At 42.4% G+C, this 16,668-nt stretch overlaps 1 protein-coding gene across 4 annotated transcripts in view; it reads left to right on the top strand.

Annotated features, from left to right (window-relative positions):
- The window catches only part of LOC140465033 (Y+L amino acid transporter 2), a 127,076-nt gene that overhangs the window by 90,355 nt on the left and 20,053 nt on the right, over positions 1 to 16,668 (top strand). For all 4 annotated transcript variants that reach the window (XM_072560845.1, XM_072560847.1, XM_072560844.1 and 1 more), the window contains 2 exons: positions 1,971 to 2,074; positions 10,635 to 10,731. In XM_072560845.1, coding sequence (XP_072416946.1) covers positions 1,971 to 2,074; positions 10,635 to 10,731 — 201 coding nt within the window. The remainder of the gene's footprint in view (positions 1 to 1,970; positions 2,075 to 10,634; positions 10,732 to 16,668) is intronic.

Below are 16,668 nucleotides of genomic sequence, written 5' to 3'. Positions count from 1 at the left end.
CAGGTTTGGAGGCTAGTGTCCATCTCGCTGGTATGGGTTACAGGTTTGGAGGCTAGTGTCCATCTCGCTGGTATGGGTTACAGGTTTGGAGGCTAGTGTCCATCTCGCTGGTATGGGTTACAGGTTTGGAGGCTAGTGTCCATCTCGCTGGTATGGGTTACAGGTTTGGAGGCTGCTGTCCACCTCGCTGGAATGGGTTACAGGTTTGGAGGCTGCTGTCCACCTCGCTGGTATAGGTTGCAGGTTTAGAAGCTGCTGTTCACCTCGCTGGTATGGGTTGCAGGTTTGGAGGCTCCTGTCTAAGGAGCCTTGGTTAGTTTAAAATTACAGTTTGCACTGCCTGCAACTGTCTAACCTAGAGATAGTCTTTGACATTCGTAAGTGGTCTTTCAAGATGACAGAGCTAGGCACCAGCTTTCTGATGTCTCGTCATCATTTGGATGGATGCTGCAGCTGTCAAAGATTTATGTCTTGGTGAGATTCTGAAGCATGCTCTGGTACTTTTAGTTATTTGTCCTCTGACAAAATGGCCACATCATGCTGTCTCCTCTTGTTAATTGTTCAAGGAACTTAAAAACAGGTTCAGAGCTATTTTGGAGTAATCAGATTTGCCACCTAAAAATAGTCCTGTTGTCTAATTCTGGGCAGTGCTCTGTGGGAAGGATGCAAAGGGTTAGGAAGCATGCAGAAAGGATTTAGGAAGATGATTTCAGGGATGAGGGGCTCATGTTATTCAGTGGTTCGGAGAATTTGGGCCTACATGTTCTCCTTAAAAAGGGCATTTTGTTAGACGTGTTCCAAGTCCGGAATGGTGCAGATCAAGTAAATAGGAAGAAAATGTTGCCATTGACAGAATGTTCCAGCACATGAAGAATGGAGCATGGGGCTGTGATAGAGGCAAATTTAATCATGGCTTTCAAAACTCAATTGGATAAACAGCTGAACAGCAAGAGTTTGCAGGACTGGGCGGATGGGTGGGACAGTGGGACTAGCAAAGTCCCTCTTGTAGACAGTTGGCACCAACATGATGGGCTGCATAACCTCCATCTGTTCTAAATTATTCTACGCAATCAGTTTAATTTGTGAAACTGATGGTGTGCAACCACAATAGATTGAAAACCAAATAATAATTCAGCTAGATAGTAACAATAAAGCATATATACACAGAATAGCATGAATTAGCTTCAATTGGAATCATGTGTCCTCACATGTCATCTCCCCATTAAAGTTTCATAGGTTTCTTTTGCTTTTAATCAGAACCTTCTGCTATTGATTCTTTTGAGGGCTGGCAGATGTTTTATATCATTAATTAGGAAATATATGAATCATCTTGACCATTTTTACAAGATTTAAAGTGACAAGTATAATATTTTTTTTTCAGTAAGCGAGAGGTTTTAATACAGCACAAATCCAAGTACTGTTCATGATTTGTTCCTGCAGCATGGTATGCAATTGTCTGCTCTACTGCAGTTACCAGTTGGTGGGGGGGAGGCGAGGGGGTTTGATGCTGTGAGATTGTTCAGTAATTCTTTAGTTTCCACACTGTTCATTTCTGATGAGAATGACCCAAATGAAGAATTGACATCACAGAAGGTTGAGTTTAAGTAGTTTTACTTGATTTGTGAGAAATAACCCTTGAACTATTATCCCAAACTCCATGCTTGATTAGATTTAGAAGATTTACATCATAAAATCTGATACAGCTCATTGTTGTTGCATTACTGAATATTACAAGAATATTTGCTTTTATTCTTGTATGAGCCTATTCTGTTTGTTGTTTTTAATTTAAACAAATCTGTAACTCTAGTTCTCTGTACCTAAGAAACAACTTCTCACTAGTTAAATGAATAAAAGTCACCAGAAGATGTGTTAAGATTGTAACTCAATGAAAGCCAGTGAATTGTTTTTATCACTTGGATTCTGCAAACAGAAGGTGAAATTCTGAATTATTGATGACCGTGTTTCTCCAGACCTTTGCAGATCAAGTTCTGGGTTATGTAAAATGGCTCATACCATTGTCGGTGGCAATATCCTGTTACGGTGGCCTCAATTCGTCCATCATTGCATCTTCCAGGTAATTCTGAAGTTCAATGAGTTTAGTTAAGGTAATGGGGAAAGGACTGCAAACCACCTAACTTGAGAGATGAGGTCAGTATCTTCACTTGTTCAGAAACTTTATATAAAATAAAAATGGCTGTTTGATGAATTTAAAGGAAAATAAGACTTGCATTTATTTAATGTCTTTCACAACCTCAGATGTCCCAAACACATTTTTACAGAAAATTTGTGTTGTAAGGTAGGAAATGCCAGCCTAGAGTCAAACGCAATACAAAGCAGGGCCAAAAGAAGATGGAATGACCTGCTGTACCCTGCAAGGGTAGTTCCACTAATGTTATCAGTACCATGGTGTCTCTTGCCTGTAGGCATCTGGTTGCCTTCATGGACAGGCTGGCTACTGCTATGGAAAGCCATGCCTGGTATGCTCAGTTCCTGCAGATATGCACATGGACCTTCACTCCATTTCTGGAGCTTTTGGTGGCTCAGCATCAGTGTGAAGGTGAAAGGGGAAAGAGACCTCAACCTCACTCCAGATGCTTCTCCTTTTCAGGGTGAAACAGTGCTGCTAGTCGTCCCCCATAGAGAGGAAGGAAAGCAAATATTACTCTTAAAATATTCCTCTCGGGAAACTCCAGAAATGCCTGCCCCTCCTTTTCCCCCCTTTTTTCTTTTGTCTAGTTTCCAACAAGGCCACAGGAAATGCTCCAGGAATGTAGGTTCTGCCTCAGGTGTGTGAGCTACTAATTTGTGAGAATTGAACAACACATCAGTAACCCTTCTCCTGATCCTCTTCATCAGTTATTTTGAAGTGGCTGTTGTTTTAACAATCCTGCAGAAGCTTTGCCAATGTCATGCTTTTATATGGAGCTCTGAGCTATGGTTCCTTATTCAGATGTATGTTGCAGATCCAAAGTGCTACTGCTACGCTGGGAAAACAAAATGCAGGCGCTTTGGAGAGAATGCTATCATGCTGTCAAAGAAGTCCATTCTTGAGCATCACAGACCTTGACCTTGTCATAGAGTCCTACAGACAGCCCAAACTCGTGCTTGCTGACCAAGATACCTGTCCACGCTAACCCCGTTTCCCTGCACTTGGCCCATATCCTTCTAATCCTCTTCTATCCATGTGTTTGTCCAAATGCCTTTTAAATGTTGTTTATACTTACAGTTCACTGTGTGAGATTGGCAGCTCCTAAGCAGCAGCATCTGATATCTGCTGCAAAAAATGACACAGAAGTGGCAAACACAAATGAGAATTTTAAGATTGCCTCTGCGTGGCTTTATGCATCTACATCACAATGGGTTGGTTGATGCTGTAGGGCGGCACGGTGGCTCAGTGGTTAGCACTGCTGCCTCACAGCACCAGGGGACCCAGGTTCGATTCCAGCCTTGGGCAACTGACTGTGTGGAGTTTGCACATTCTCCCCGTGTCTGTGTGGGTTTCCTCCAGATGCTCCAGTTTCCTCCCACAGTCCAAAAATGTGCAGGTCAGGTGAATTGGCCATGCTAAATTGCCCATAGTGTTAGGTGAATTAGTTAGGGATAAACATGGGGTAATAGGGTTGGGGAATGGGTCTGGGTGGGTTACTGTTTGGTGGGTCGGTGTGGACTTGTTGGACCAAATGGTCTGTCGGGATTCTATGATTCTATGTAACCGCTATAATTTTTAATGTTAATTCTGCACAAATAAAGGATTGCTTTTCAGTGTCACCCTGTTTCCATTCATCTCCTTTATGTAACTGTCAATAAACCAATCTAGCCCTGACTTTGTAAATTGCTATGCCTGTGTTGGCCATACACTCTGCACATGTTGAGGCCAGAATAATTGAAATCTGTGAAGACACCTCTCCCACAACTTCACATCCCCTCCTGTGCTCTGAAATCTGAAACTTCTATCATGAATTGTCAGTTTTCACTATCTTCATTCCCTCAGTGACCCAGTCCAATGAACCTTGTACCCAGATTTCAGCTTCTCTTTTTCCCCAGGACTGACCATAGCTTCCCTTCTCAGCTCACTGATGGATAATACCCACATTCTCCAGGGCTGACCATGGTCCATTCCCACCCCAGACTGACACGAGGACAGTCCTGACTGAGAACAGCCTAGCCCCTGGACTAGTGCCATTATGTGATTGGTAGCCTGGACTAGCTGCCCTTGATCTGCAGGTCTGATCATGGCTCAGTTCCCAGATTCGCGTTGGGCCAAGTGCCTGACAAACAGCCAGCAATGCTTTGACTGGGATTTTTCCAACACTTTGACTGAGTGTGGCGATACCCCCCCTCACTGACCCCCATGGACCCAGTCAGAACTGGTGTGCCAGGAGCTTCAGACAAGACCATTTTCGTGAAGTACTCGCAGTGTGTTTGCCATGTAAGTGGCTGGCACATGCTGTAGATGTGACATTGATGGAGCACAATGTAAGGTAGCTGACTACTGGAATGTAACATGCTACCTAGCTCCCTCTCTGCGATAAGATCAATGTTAGCCAGCAGGATTTGGCAGCCTCTAGATGAGAGTAAAGGGAATGAGTGCCAAAAAAAAGTAAGCAAAGCATAGTAAAATGTGCTATGTGTACGTTCATGAAATATGTGAGTGTCCTTGTGGACAAAGTAACCTGGCAGAGGTGATGTGTGAGTTGGGCCAAAGTAGCCGTGATAATGTGGACATCGTGGTGGCTGGGCAACGCCTACTTGAATAGATAAAGAGTGGAGGATGCTGAGAAATAGTCATGAAGACACAGTTGGCTGAAGGCCTGGCGAAGCAAGGAGGGAGTTGCTGCCACTAACCCCACTCTTCCATATTGGGAATGGCATTGTCCAGTTTCTCAGGGAAGGAGGGAGTCTTTGGAGCTGCATTGAAATGAGCTGAGATTGACTGCTAATGAGGTGCAAAATGCAGTTTAAATAAGCTGGCAACTACCATTTAAACTGGAAAGGGAAAATCAAACATTTTTCTCAACGTTGAGAAACTTATTTTTTTCATGTTTTCCGAATATTCTTGCTGTTGCCCACCCTGCTCAATGGAGTGGAAAATGCTGTCCATTTAGTCCTTACTGGAGGGGACAGGAGTCACACTGTTTGACTGGAGAGTTCATGAAATCCCTGCATCACCTTTCTTGGGGAACCCATAAAAATGGGTCAAGTACCAGCAGTCTCAAAACCAGGTCTCTGCCAGATTTTGAGTCTTGCTGATTTATAGAAAAGACCCTGAGATGTTATTGCAGTACCTATAGTGTAACTAAATAAAGTTAAAATCACCTAACACAGGTTAGAGTCCAACAGGTTTATTTGGAAGCACTAGCTTTCGAAGCGCTGCTGCTTCATCAGGTGGTTGTGAAGCAGTGATACATTGTAATCTTTTGTTACAAATTCTGTGTCTTATGGTCCTGAGAAAGAAACAGTGTTATGCTGATGCAGCAACAATAATCCTTTTTATAAATTTTCTTTTTACTGATCAGGTTTTGGACACCATTGGTGTTTGTTTGTCTAGATTTAAGTTTTTTTAACCTTTTATTTGCAACATATCTTTGAAATGCTGTCTGAATTACAGTACAGGAACAGGCCCTTTTGCGCACCATGTCTATGGCAACAGTGATGCCATTCTAAATTAATCCCATTTGTCTGCATGTGGTCCTTATCCCTCTAATCTCTCCTTGTTCATGCATCTGTCCAAATGCCTCTTAAATGTTGCTATCATATCTGCTATCACCTCCCCTAGCAGCGCACTACAGGAACCTATCATCTTCTGTATAAAAACCTTGCCTTTAAATTTGCCCCTGCTAACGTTTAACTTATGCCACCTAGTGTTTGACATTTCCACCCTGGGAATACGACTGACTGTCCACCCTATCCATGCCTCTCATAATTTTGTATACTTCTATCAGATTGCCCCTCACCTTCTAGTGTTCTAGTGAAAGCAATCCATATTTGTCCAACCTCTCCTTTTGGTTAATATACTCCAATCCAGGTAACATCCTGGTAAACCTCTCCACAGCCTCCATATCCTTCCTATACTGTGGTGACTGAGACTGCACAAATTTGGCCTGACTAAAGTTTATACAATTGCAACATGACTTGTTAACCTTTGTACTCAATTCCCCAACCAATAAAGGCATGTATGCCAGACACCCCCTGTATACCTTATCCATTTTTGTTGCCATTTTCAGTGAGCTGTGGACTTGGATTCAAGAGCCCTCTGTGCCTCAGCACTCCTAAGGGTCCTACCATTTACCAAATACTTTGCTTTTGCATTTGGCCTCCTAAAATGCATCACCTCGTATTTGATCAGATTAAACTCCATGTGCTATTTCTCCACCCAACATTCCAAATGATGTATACATGCTGTATCCTTTTAATACCCTTCTTCACTATCCACAGCTCCACCAATTTTCATGTCAGCTACAAACTTAATAATCAAACTGCGGGTATTTTCATCCAAATCATTCATATATATTACAAACAACAATGGTCCTGGCATTAATCCATGTAGGACAGTACTGGTCACAGGCGTCCAGTCAGAAAAATGTCCCTCCAAAGCTTCTCCCTGTCTTCTATGATGAAGCCAATTTTGCAGTTTTGACTTTAGAGTCGTAGAAATATACAGCACGGAAACAGACCCTTCAGTCCAACTCTTCCATGCTGACCAGATATCCTAAATAAATCTAGTTCCATTAGTCATGACTTGGCCCATATCACTCTGAAGTCTTCCTGTTCATTTGCCTATCCAGTTGCCTTTTAAATGTTGTAATTGTACCAACCTCCATCGCTTCCTCTGGCAGCTCATTCCATACACACCCCACCCTCTGTGTAAACAAGTTGCCCCTTGGGTCCCTTTTATATCTTTCCCCTCTCACCCTAAATCTATTCCCTCTAGTTTTGGACTCCACCATCCCAGGGAAAAGACCTTGTCTATTTATCCTATTCATGCACCTTGTGATTTTATAACTCTGTAAGATCTCAGCCTCCGACGCTCCAGTGAAAACAGCCCCAGCCTGTTCAGTCTCTCCCTATAGCTCAAGCCCTCCAACCCTGGCAACATCCTTGTAAGTTTTTTCTGAACCCTTTCAAGTTTCACAATATCCTTCCAATAGCAGGGAGATCAAAAATGCTTGCAGTATTCCAATAGTGGCCTAACCAATGTCCTGTTCAGCCACAACATTACCTCCCAACCCCTGTACTCAATGCACTGAGCAATAAAGGCAACTATACCAAACGGCTTTTTTACTATCCAACTACCTGTGACCTCCACTTTCAAGGAACAATGAAGTTGCACTCCAAGGTGTCTTTGTTCAGCAACAGTCCCCAGGACCTTATCATTAAGTGTATAAGTCCTGCCCTGATTTGCCTTTCCAAAATGCAGCACCACAGCTTTATCTAAATGAAACTCCATCTGCCACACCTTGGCCCATTGTTGCTACATTTGCAAATGTCACATCAATAGGTGGAGGGACAGGTAGTGTTGGGGAAGCTGGGAGATTGCAGAAGGATTTGGTCAGATTAGGGGAGTGAGCAAAGAAGTGGCAGATGGTATACAATGTAGGAAAGTGTGAGATTATGCACTTTAGTAGGAAGAATAGAGGTGTGGACTATTTTCTAATGGGATAGGTCTCCGATATCTGAAGCACGAAGGGACTCAGGATTCCAAGTTCAGGATTTTGTTAAGGTTAATATGCAGGTTCAGTTGGCAGTTGGGAAGACCGATGCAGTGTTAGTATTCATTTCATGAGGGCTAGAATACAAGAGCAAAGAAGTACTACTGAGGCTATATCAGGCTCTGGTCAAAACATTTTGGAATATTGTGAGTAGTTTTGGGCCCCATATCTGAGGAAGGATGAACCAGTATTGGAGCAGATCCAGATGAGGCTTTCCAGAATTGATGGGCATTCCTGGAGCAGGTGAGATCACTGGCTCCATACTGATGGAATTTTGAAGGATTTTAGGGGTGGGGGTTATGTCATTGAAACTTACAGAATACTGAGAGGCCTGGATAGATTGGAGGTGGAGAAGATGTTTCCACTGGTAGGAGAGACTAGGACCCGAGGGCACTGTCTGACAGTGAGGAGACAACCCTTTGAAATGAGATGATGACTAATTTCTTCAGCCAGAGAGTGGTGAATTTGTAGAACTCACTGCCACAGAAGACTGTGGAGGCCAAATCATTGAGTGTGTTTAAGGTAGGGATAGTGAGGTTCTTGATTAGTAAGGGGTCAAAGGTTCTGGGGAGTAGGCAGGAGAATGGAGTTGAGAAACATATCAGCCATGATTGAATGGTGCAGCAGACTTGATGGGCCGAATGCCCTAATGATGCTCCTATATCTTATGGTGTTAACAGTCTTATGATTGTTCTCTAGTTGCTGTCAGTTTGCTCAAATAAGTTATGTGCCTATTGATGCAAATGAACAGGAACTTGACACTAAAGAAACACTCCCTTGTCTTGCTTGGTTACTAAATATGTATGCAGTATTAGAATATTTTATTAAGGAAATGTATTTATATTTTTGAATTATTTATCTTTCTACTATGTTTCTTAAAACATTTGTTATACACAATACTCAAATGTGTTGATGAAATTGACACTAAGTACAAGAAAGTTAATGTTAATATCAAATTGAAACAATAAACATACAATATAGCACAGATTAGCGATAAACCACAGGATTAGGAACTTTCTAAAAGCCAACCAAAGAGGACCAAAAAAGGGAGAAAATAAGTATTGAGGATAATCTTTCAAATAATACAAAAACACCAGATAGTAAGACCTTCTTTAAGTATCTAGGAAAGGAAGAAAGAGACCGCAGTAAGCATATGTTTCTCCAAGAATGAGGCTGGGGAAAAGATAATGGATCACCAGGAAATGACCGAGGAGTTGCATCAGTCTTCACACTAATAGCATCCCAAAATTATCAACAGATTGAGGGGACAAAACTTAACAGATGGAATATCTTTGAGAAAATATGATGCAGTGCAACTTGGCCGAAAGAATAGAGGAGCTGAATATTATTTAAGTTGAGAAAGCCGGCAGACAACTGTAACATAGAGGGATTTGAGAGTCCACGTGCATGAATCACAAAACGTTAACCTCCAAGTTCAGCGGGTAATACAGAAGACAAGTGGATTGTTCACCTTCATTTCAAAATGAATAGGGTGTAAACCTAGGGCGGTCTTGTTAAAAATATATAAAGTACTATTCAGATCACATCTGGAGTAGTGAACAGTTTTTGGCCTCCTTATCTTGGGAAAGATATACCGGCAATAGAGGCAGTCCAGAGGAGGTTCGCTAGGTTAGAACATAGAAAAGTACAGCACAGATCAGTCCCTTTGGCCCACTTTTGGGCGGCATGGTGGCACAGTGGTTAGCACTGCTGCCTCACAGCGCCAGAGACCCGGGTTCAATTCCCGCCTCAGGCGACTGACTGTGTGGAGTTTGCACGTTCTTCCCATGTCTGCGTGGGTTTCCTTCGGGTGCTCCGGTTTCCTCCTACAGTTCAAAAGATGTGCAGGCCAGGTGAATTGGCCATGCTAAATTGCCCGTAGTGTTAGGTAAGGGGTAGATGTAGATGTAGATGTAGGGGTATGGGTGGGTTACGCTTCGGCGGGGCGGTGTGGACTTGTTGGGCCAAAGGGCCTGTTTCCACACTGTAAGTAATCTAATCTAATCTAATCTAATAATAACGTAACCTATGCACCCCTCAACTCACTGCTATCCACGTGCATGTCCAGCAGTCACTTAAATGTCCCCAATGACTCTGCCTCCACCACCACCGCTGGCAACGCATTCCATGCATTCACAACTCTGATTTTGGCTCTGGAGAAATTTTCTCATGAGGAAAGCTAGAGTAGGTTGCATTATACTCATTTGACTTTATAAGACTGAGAGTCTTGAATATACTTAACAAGTCCACCCCTATATCCATCTGTGGTAAAGAATTTCACAAATTTAAATTCAATGTGAATTGCCATTGTAATTGAACAAGGTTTGAAAATAATTGTTTTGTGCAGTTGAAAAAGGTAGGGGTGGAGCAAGTGGAATCAATGTGAGGGTATCCTGATGTGAGGCAAATATTAGTCGCGGAGAGATATAGATGCAGAATTGGTGTTAATAGTCAGTGTGAATAGCAGAAAATATCTGATCCATTTTTGATTTTGATATCTTTGTGTATTTGCAGTGTTTTCTATTTTTGTTTAGCAATCTGTTGTACTATTCTACTGCTCTTCCTACTCCACTTCAAAAAAACTTTGTACTCACCAAGCTGTAAAGTGCTCTGGAATATTTGGAGGTTGTGAAATATACTGTACATATGCATGTTCTTTCATTTTTTGATCTTTAACAGTAACAGGTGTGAAATTTTGATTTTTCTGTGTTTCCTTTCAAAATACACTGTTTGAGAGCCAGTTTGGGACATTTCTAGTCCAGACTAGCAATCTATCCTGTGTTCAAAATACCTGCTCACTTGCTAAACTGCACTTCTCTGTCTGTGGTTTCATTGCGCTGTATATTAAGTAGGTCATTAAGTTGTGATGCTGCTTGTGTTGATAGCATGTTCACACCCCTTTAAGTCTAACTTGTCATATTACAGGCTTTACTTTGTCGCTTCACGTGAGGGTCATCTACCCAGTGTTCTGTGTATGATCCATGTTCTAAAGTACACCCCGATTCCAGCCCTGTGTTTTAATGTAAGTAAAATTAGGAATTATTTTTATTACTGTGTTTTAATAATATTTAAAAAAATGTTTGCTGAAACTTATTTGAAGATGTTTGTATGTTAAATGTGGTCCTCTCTGGGATCTAAGATGGCAGCAAACTAAAAGGCCAGCCATGCTGAGCTCTGCACCCCAACCCAGGCGTAGTGGTGTTTTTGCCCCCTCCCCACTTAACAATATTTTCTGCAAGAAAACTTGTTAAACAGTTATGGAACTGTTTAAATCTTGTTTTGGCAAATGACTAAAGGGAAAAGTTTGACTAAGTCCCAACGCACAGGACGTTCGCCGATGGCATCGGCTTTGCCCACGGCAACTGCGACGGAATCACCTACCCAGCAGCCCTTGGCTGTAGAATTTGGAAGCTCCGGGAGATGATCGAGGAGAGTCGTACTCGGCTGAAGCTGCTTTCGGCCATTCAGCTCAAGCACGGGAAGGAGCTAGAAGGGCTCGGAAAGTGGATGGAAGAAGTCGAGCGGTGAACTGCAATGTCAGAGACCGTGTTCAAGTCCTCGACGAAGCGGATCCAGGCCCTTGAAACAGGTCTGGGCCTTAACCAGACAGGTTGACAACCTCAAAAATAGAGGTGGGAGAAAGAATATCCGGGTTGTTGGCCTGCCGGAGGGAGTGGAAGGTGAGCAGCCAGTGAGCTTTTTTGAAGACTGGCTGCCGTGATTTCTTGGTTGGGATGCCTTGGTTGGGCAGACCGCGTGAAGGTCAATAGAGTGCATCGGGTTGCGGTGAGCAGGTCTGGCCCAGACTAATGCCCCCACCCGGTCTTGGTGCAATTCCAGTGCTATAGGGACAAGTAGAGGGTTATGGGAGCTTCCAGAATGCTGGGGAAGGATCCACAGGCCTTGATGTACAAGAGATCCAGAATAATGTTCTTCCAATACTTTTCTGTGGCCATAATCCATAAAAGGAAAGCATTTGATGAGGATAAGAGAAAACAGAGGGACCTTGGTATTCAATATTCTGTAAGGTACCCAGTGGTGCTTTGTTTTACTCATGAGAACTCTGTATGATCATTTAATTTCTCAGAAAAAGTGAAAAACTTTTTGGACACTTCAAAATAGACTGAAGGATATAGACAATAATGTTTTTTTTTCCTTTGCTTTCTGTATTCCTATCTTTTCCTTAAAGTATTATTGGATTTTTTTCCCCCAGTGTTAATTGGTGTTAATGTATAGTTGGCAATGGGCAGTGTGCTCACTTTTGTTTTAATAGTTTATATTACCTCTTTTTTTTCTCTCCTTTGCTTGGATTTGGGGTATAGCTCAGGCTGGTAGGAGGAATGGAGATGTGTATGGGAGGTGAAAGCACCCCCTGTGGGCAGGGGTTAGAGTCCCTCATCAAATGCCTTTTGTGTTTTGTACTTGGTTTAGTTTTTTGGTTTTTTTTGGAGATGTAGTTTTTGAAAGTTCTGTTAGGTATAGTAGTTATAATGCATATAGTTTTTAGACTCCATGAGTCTGTTTTTAGTCATGCTCCAAATTTTGTAAGTCAAATTCTTCTTCTTGGGAGTTGAAAGGTTGTTGTGGAGGGTCATGGCTAACTGTGTTCTTAAATAGTGCACCTAGAACATTTAAGGGGAGTCATTCGCCGGTCAAGAGGGAAAAAGTGCCGTTGAACCTTATTGTAGGAGACTCGCTTTGATAAGGAACATCTGAAGTTACAGCAGGGTGGGTTTGATCGGGTGTTTTTCTCATCCTTCAATACTAAGAGCAGGGGATAGGCCATACTTGTCCAGAAGAATCCCCCATTTAAGTGAGGTCATATTAAAGATGAGTAGGGTGGTTTGTAATTTTTAAAGCCTCAATATACAGTGAAGAGTATGGTATTTGAATGTTTATTATCCCTCGGCACACCACCTTAAATTGTTGATTGATGCATTTTCCAAATTGATGGCCCTTGGATCAGGGCATATCGTTATAGCAGTGGGTGTTAACTGCCTTATGGACCCTACAGTGGATAGAATGCCCAAAGGCCCCCCCAAAACCGTCACCACAGTCTAAGCAGCGAGCTGATTTCTCTGTGGAACTGGGGCTGGTGGACATTTGGCGATGTCTCCACCCTATGGTTAGGGACTTTACATTTTTTTCTAATCTGCATAAGTGCCATGCAAGGATTGATCTTTTCCTAACCCCCGTGACTTTTTTGGATTCGGTGATATTCTGCGCAGTTGGGAATATTGCCATCTCCAATCACGCATCAGTATTTAGTGGTTGAGATTAAAGGTAATGTAACAGGTTCATGGTACTGGCAAGTGAATCGCTTTCTTCCCAAGGACAGCAAGTTCATTAAGTACTTCTCTAATGAATTTAAAGCATTCTTGGCCATCAATTTGGATACGGCTAGTAACCCGTCTATTCTCTGGGAGACTGCGAAGACTTATGCTAGGGGGATAATTATTTCTTACTCTGCCAGTCAGAAGCAACAGAAGGGAGAGCAGCAGCGCCTGCTCAAGGCACAACTGAAGGCAGCCGAGTCGGCGTGTTTTGACATGGTTAAGTTGCAGCGGGGCACAGCTCTTCAGTCTGCCTTAAATTCCACTCTCTCAAAGACAGTGAGGAAGGAACTTGCCTTTGCAAAGCAAAGGATCTTTGAGCACGGTGATAGGCCGGGCAAATATTTGGCATATCTGGCTAGGAAAAAGAATGCCCCCCAATCTATTGCTTCAATTAGGGAAGGGACTGGGATTCTTACTTGTGATCCTGGCTGACCTCTGTTTGGCTTGTCCTATAATAGGACAACAGTACTATTATGGGACAAGCCAGGGAATTCCTAGAGGCATGGCACTCATCCACAGATTCAATCAATTAGCACATCGACCTGGACCCAATATACCGACCACTGCAACGGACAGCTGGAACTGACAACCGGAAGCGGCAGATTCAAACCACTATAAATGCTGGAGGAAACATTACAGAAGCGCTTCACAGGAGGCTCCCAAGCACTGAGGATGTCACCTAGACACGGGACGAAATGTCTGCAACACAAATTCCCAGCTCGGTGAACAGAACCACAACAACGAACACCCAAGCTACAATCTTCTCACAAACTTTGAGGACCAGATGGGTTTTGTAAAGGACCGCAGATCCTCCAACAATATGAGGAGGTTACTCAATGTGATTCAGCAGCAATCGGTTCAAGGATTAGTGATTTGTTTAGATGCAAAGAGGGCATTTGATTGGGTGGAGTGGCCATACCTTTTCTATACTTTGGAACGGTTTGATCTCTGTGAAGTCTTTATTAGGTGGGTGAGGGTCCTTTTATAGTGATCCTGTAGCAGCGGTTCTCACCAATGGTGTAAGATCTAGCAATTTTAATATTTGTAGGGGCAGTCGGCAAAGTTGTCCCCTTTCACCTCTATTTTTTACGTTGGTGATTGAGCTACTGGTAGAGGCTATTCGTAGGGTTCCTAACAGAAGTGGGATCAAAGGCATATTAGATCACATTATATGCGGATGACTTTCTTAGTTTTCTTTCAAACCCCACAATTACTGAGCCTCGTTTGATACAGTGTATCAATTCATTTGGCTCTTTCTTGGGTTACAAGATCAATTTTTCAAAATCAGAGGCTATGTCTATGGGGAGTCTTCTGGGAAAATCTGACATTGAGGGTGAGTCACAGTTTCCCTTGAAGTGGTCACAGAGAGGTTTTCTGTATCTCTGCCTTTTTGTTAATCCTATCTTTGATCAGCTATTTAAGGCTAATTTTGTCCGCTTGTTAGACGAGATTAAACAGGATCCCCAAAGATGGGAGGCCCTTCCAATATCTTGGTTAGGTCAAGTAGCTCTTATTAAAATGAATGCCCTTCCTCATCTGCTATACCCTATGCAGATACTCCCTTTGATTTTTCCCAGGCAAGCTTTTTAGAGACTTAATGGTTGGTTTAGCTCTTTTATCTGGCACCATAGGTGACCCCTGATTAAGCTCCCAAAATTGCAATTGCCCCATGAGCTGGGGGGAGTGGACTGCCTGGATATTAAAAGATATCAATTAAGCTCCCTTTTATCTTTTGTAAGTGACTGGGTCTGTGAGGACCCGGCGTCAATATGGTTGGATATTGAGGCCTCCCAAGCAAAGTCTCCTCTTATTAGCTTGTTATTTCTAGACAAAATGAGGACAGTTGCAGAACTTGCTGAGGAATTGGCTAACAGGTTTAGACAGTACATTTGGATCGGCTCAGGCTTGGAGGGCCAAAGGGCCTGTTCCTAGGCTGTCAATTTTCTTTGTTCTCTTTGTTTCTTCTTCTTGCCATAATCCAATAATTATTAATGCTATCAAAGCATGGAGGGCAATTCAGCAGTGTGAGGGTAATATGTCTAAAACATCTTTTCTTACCCTAAAGCTGGTATGCCAGGTTTCCAGCCATGGACAATGCACCGAGTTTAAATTCTGGACAGCTAGGGGAGTTTCGTGTTTGGGTGATTTATTTGAGGGGTAAATAATGACATCCTTTAACCAAATAATCCATAAGTATGGACTATCTAGCAGAGGCCTTTTTCGTTTCTTCCAGATTACAGATTTTATCCAAAAAGAAACTATGCTTTTGACCAATTTTCTACAAATCTGATAGAGAAGAGGGTGCTTCATGCCAAGAGCACACTCTCACCTGTTGTGGGGTGTTCCCTTCGATGATATTGATCTGAGGTTTGGGAGAGAGTGTTAGGAGTTGAGATCTCTTCTGAGGCATGGGAGGATATTTGTGAGAATGCAAAAAAGATTTCAATTTGTAACAGGACCCATGCCATGCAATTGAAGATTCTACATAGTGTCCATCTGGCACCAGATCCTCTCTCGAAATTTAAGGTGGGAGTATCTTCAGTGTGGTCCTCTCACTGATTGCCTGTGGTTCTGCCACAGGCTTCATATGTACTGGAAAGCTGTGACAAGAGTAACAGAGAGGGTCTTGGGGACGGAAGTTAAGATGGACCCAGTCTCTCTTCTCCTCGGCCTGCCCAGTTTATCTTCTTTACATAGACATGGGAGAAAACTTTTTAATATTCTTTTTTTTTTGAGCAAAAAAAACATTTTGACGTGCTAGATGTCTGAAACCCCCCCCCCCCCCGGGTCTGTTGGGTTGGCGCAAGCTAATCATGGAGCATAATCCTCTGGACGTTCTCACAGATATGGTGCACCAAAAAACTGAACATTTTTGTAAGACATGGCAGCCCTTTTTGGGTTACCTAGAAGCAGATTTCTTTGCCATTTGAATGAGGGCCTTTATATAGCCATAATGCTTTGTTTACGCGAACTTGGTGTCCCAACAGAGTTTCGAATAGATGCGGGTGTATAATATTTAGGGCTCTCTAAGGTTGGGAGCTATTATTTCGTAGCACCGAGCGGTGTTAAATTATTTATTTATTTATTTATTACTTTGACTGATTTGTTTATCTTGTACATGAGTATAGTTTTGTTTTGTTTGTCTTTTTTTAATATATAGAAGTGTGGTTATTGGTTTATTGTTATAATTTTGTAATTTTATAAAAAAGAAATCTTTTCAATTAAAAACATTTTTTTAAACTGTTACTCAATAGATAGAATAACCATAACAAAACAGGTTGCGAAAATCCAAGTTTTTGTCTTCGCTATCTAGTTCAGAGGGATACAGGCTTGAAACTGGAAGAAGCTGTCCAGCTGCCCTCGAGCGATTTAGTGCAGTGGAGTTTTCACCGTAAAGGCTTTGAGCCTGGATTTCCATGGAATTGGTCAGACTCAGAAGGACTTCAAAAATTCAGAAACCAATTCTGGGATTCCCGCTGTCTTGTCTGGGAAAAGGACACAGGTTGAAAGACACAGGGAAAAAGAAATCCTTGTTAGAAATCTGCTGTGAAAGTGACTGCTGTTCCTACTGAGATATCAATACGACTCATGATATCAGTAACAGGGGCTTTCCTTTACTTCAT

Source organism: Chiloscyllium punctatum, chromosome 41, assembly GCF_047496795.1.
Source record: "Chiloscyllium punctatum isolate Juve2018m chromosome 41, sChiPun1.3, whole genome shotgun sequence".
Taxonomy (NCBI): domain Eukaryota; kingdom Metazoa; phylum Chordata; class Chondrichthyes; order Orectolobiformes; family Hemiscylliidae; genus Chiloscyllium; species Chiloscyllium punctatum.
Note: the sequence above shows the minus strand (reverse complement) of the source record. Positions and strands in the feature narration are given on the sequence as shown.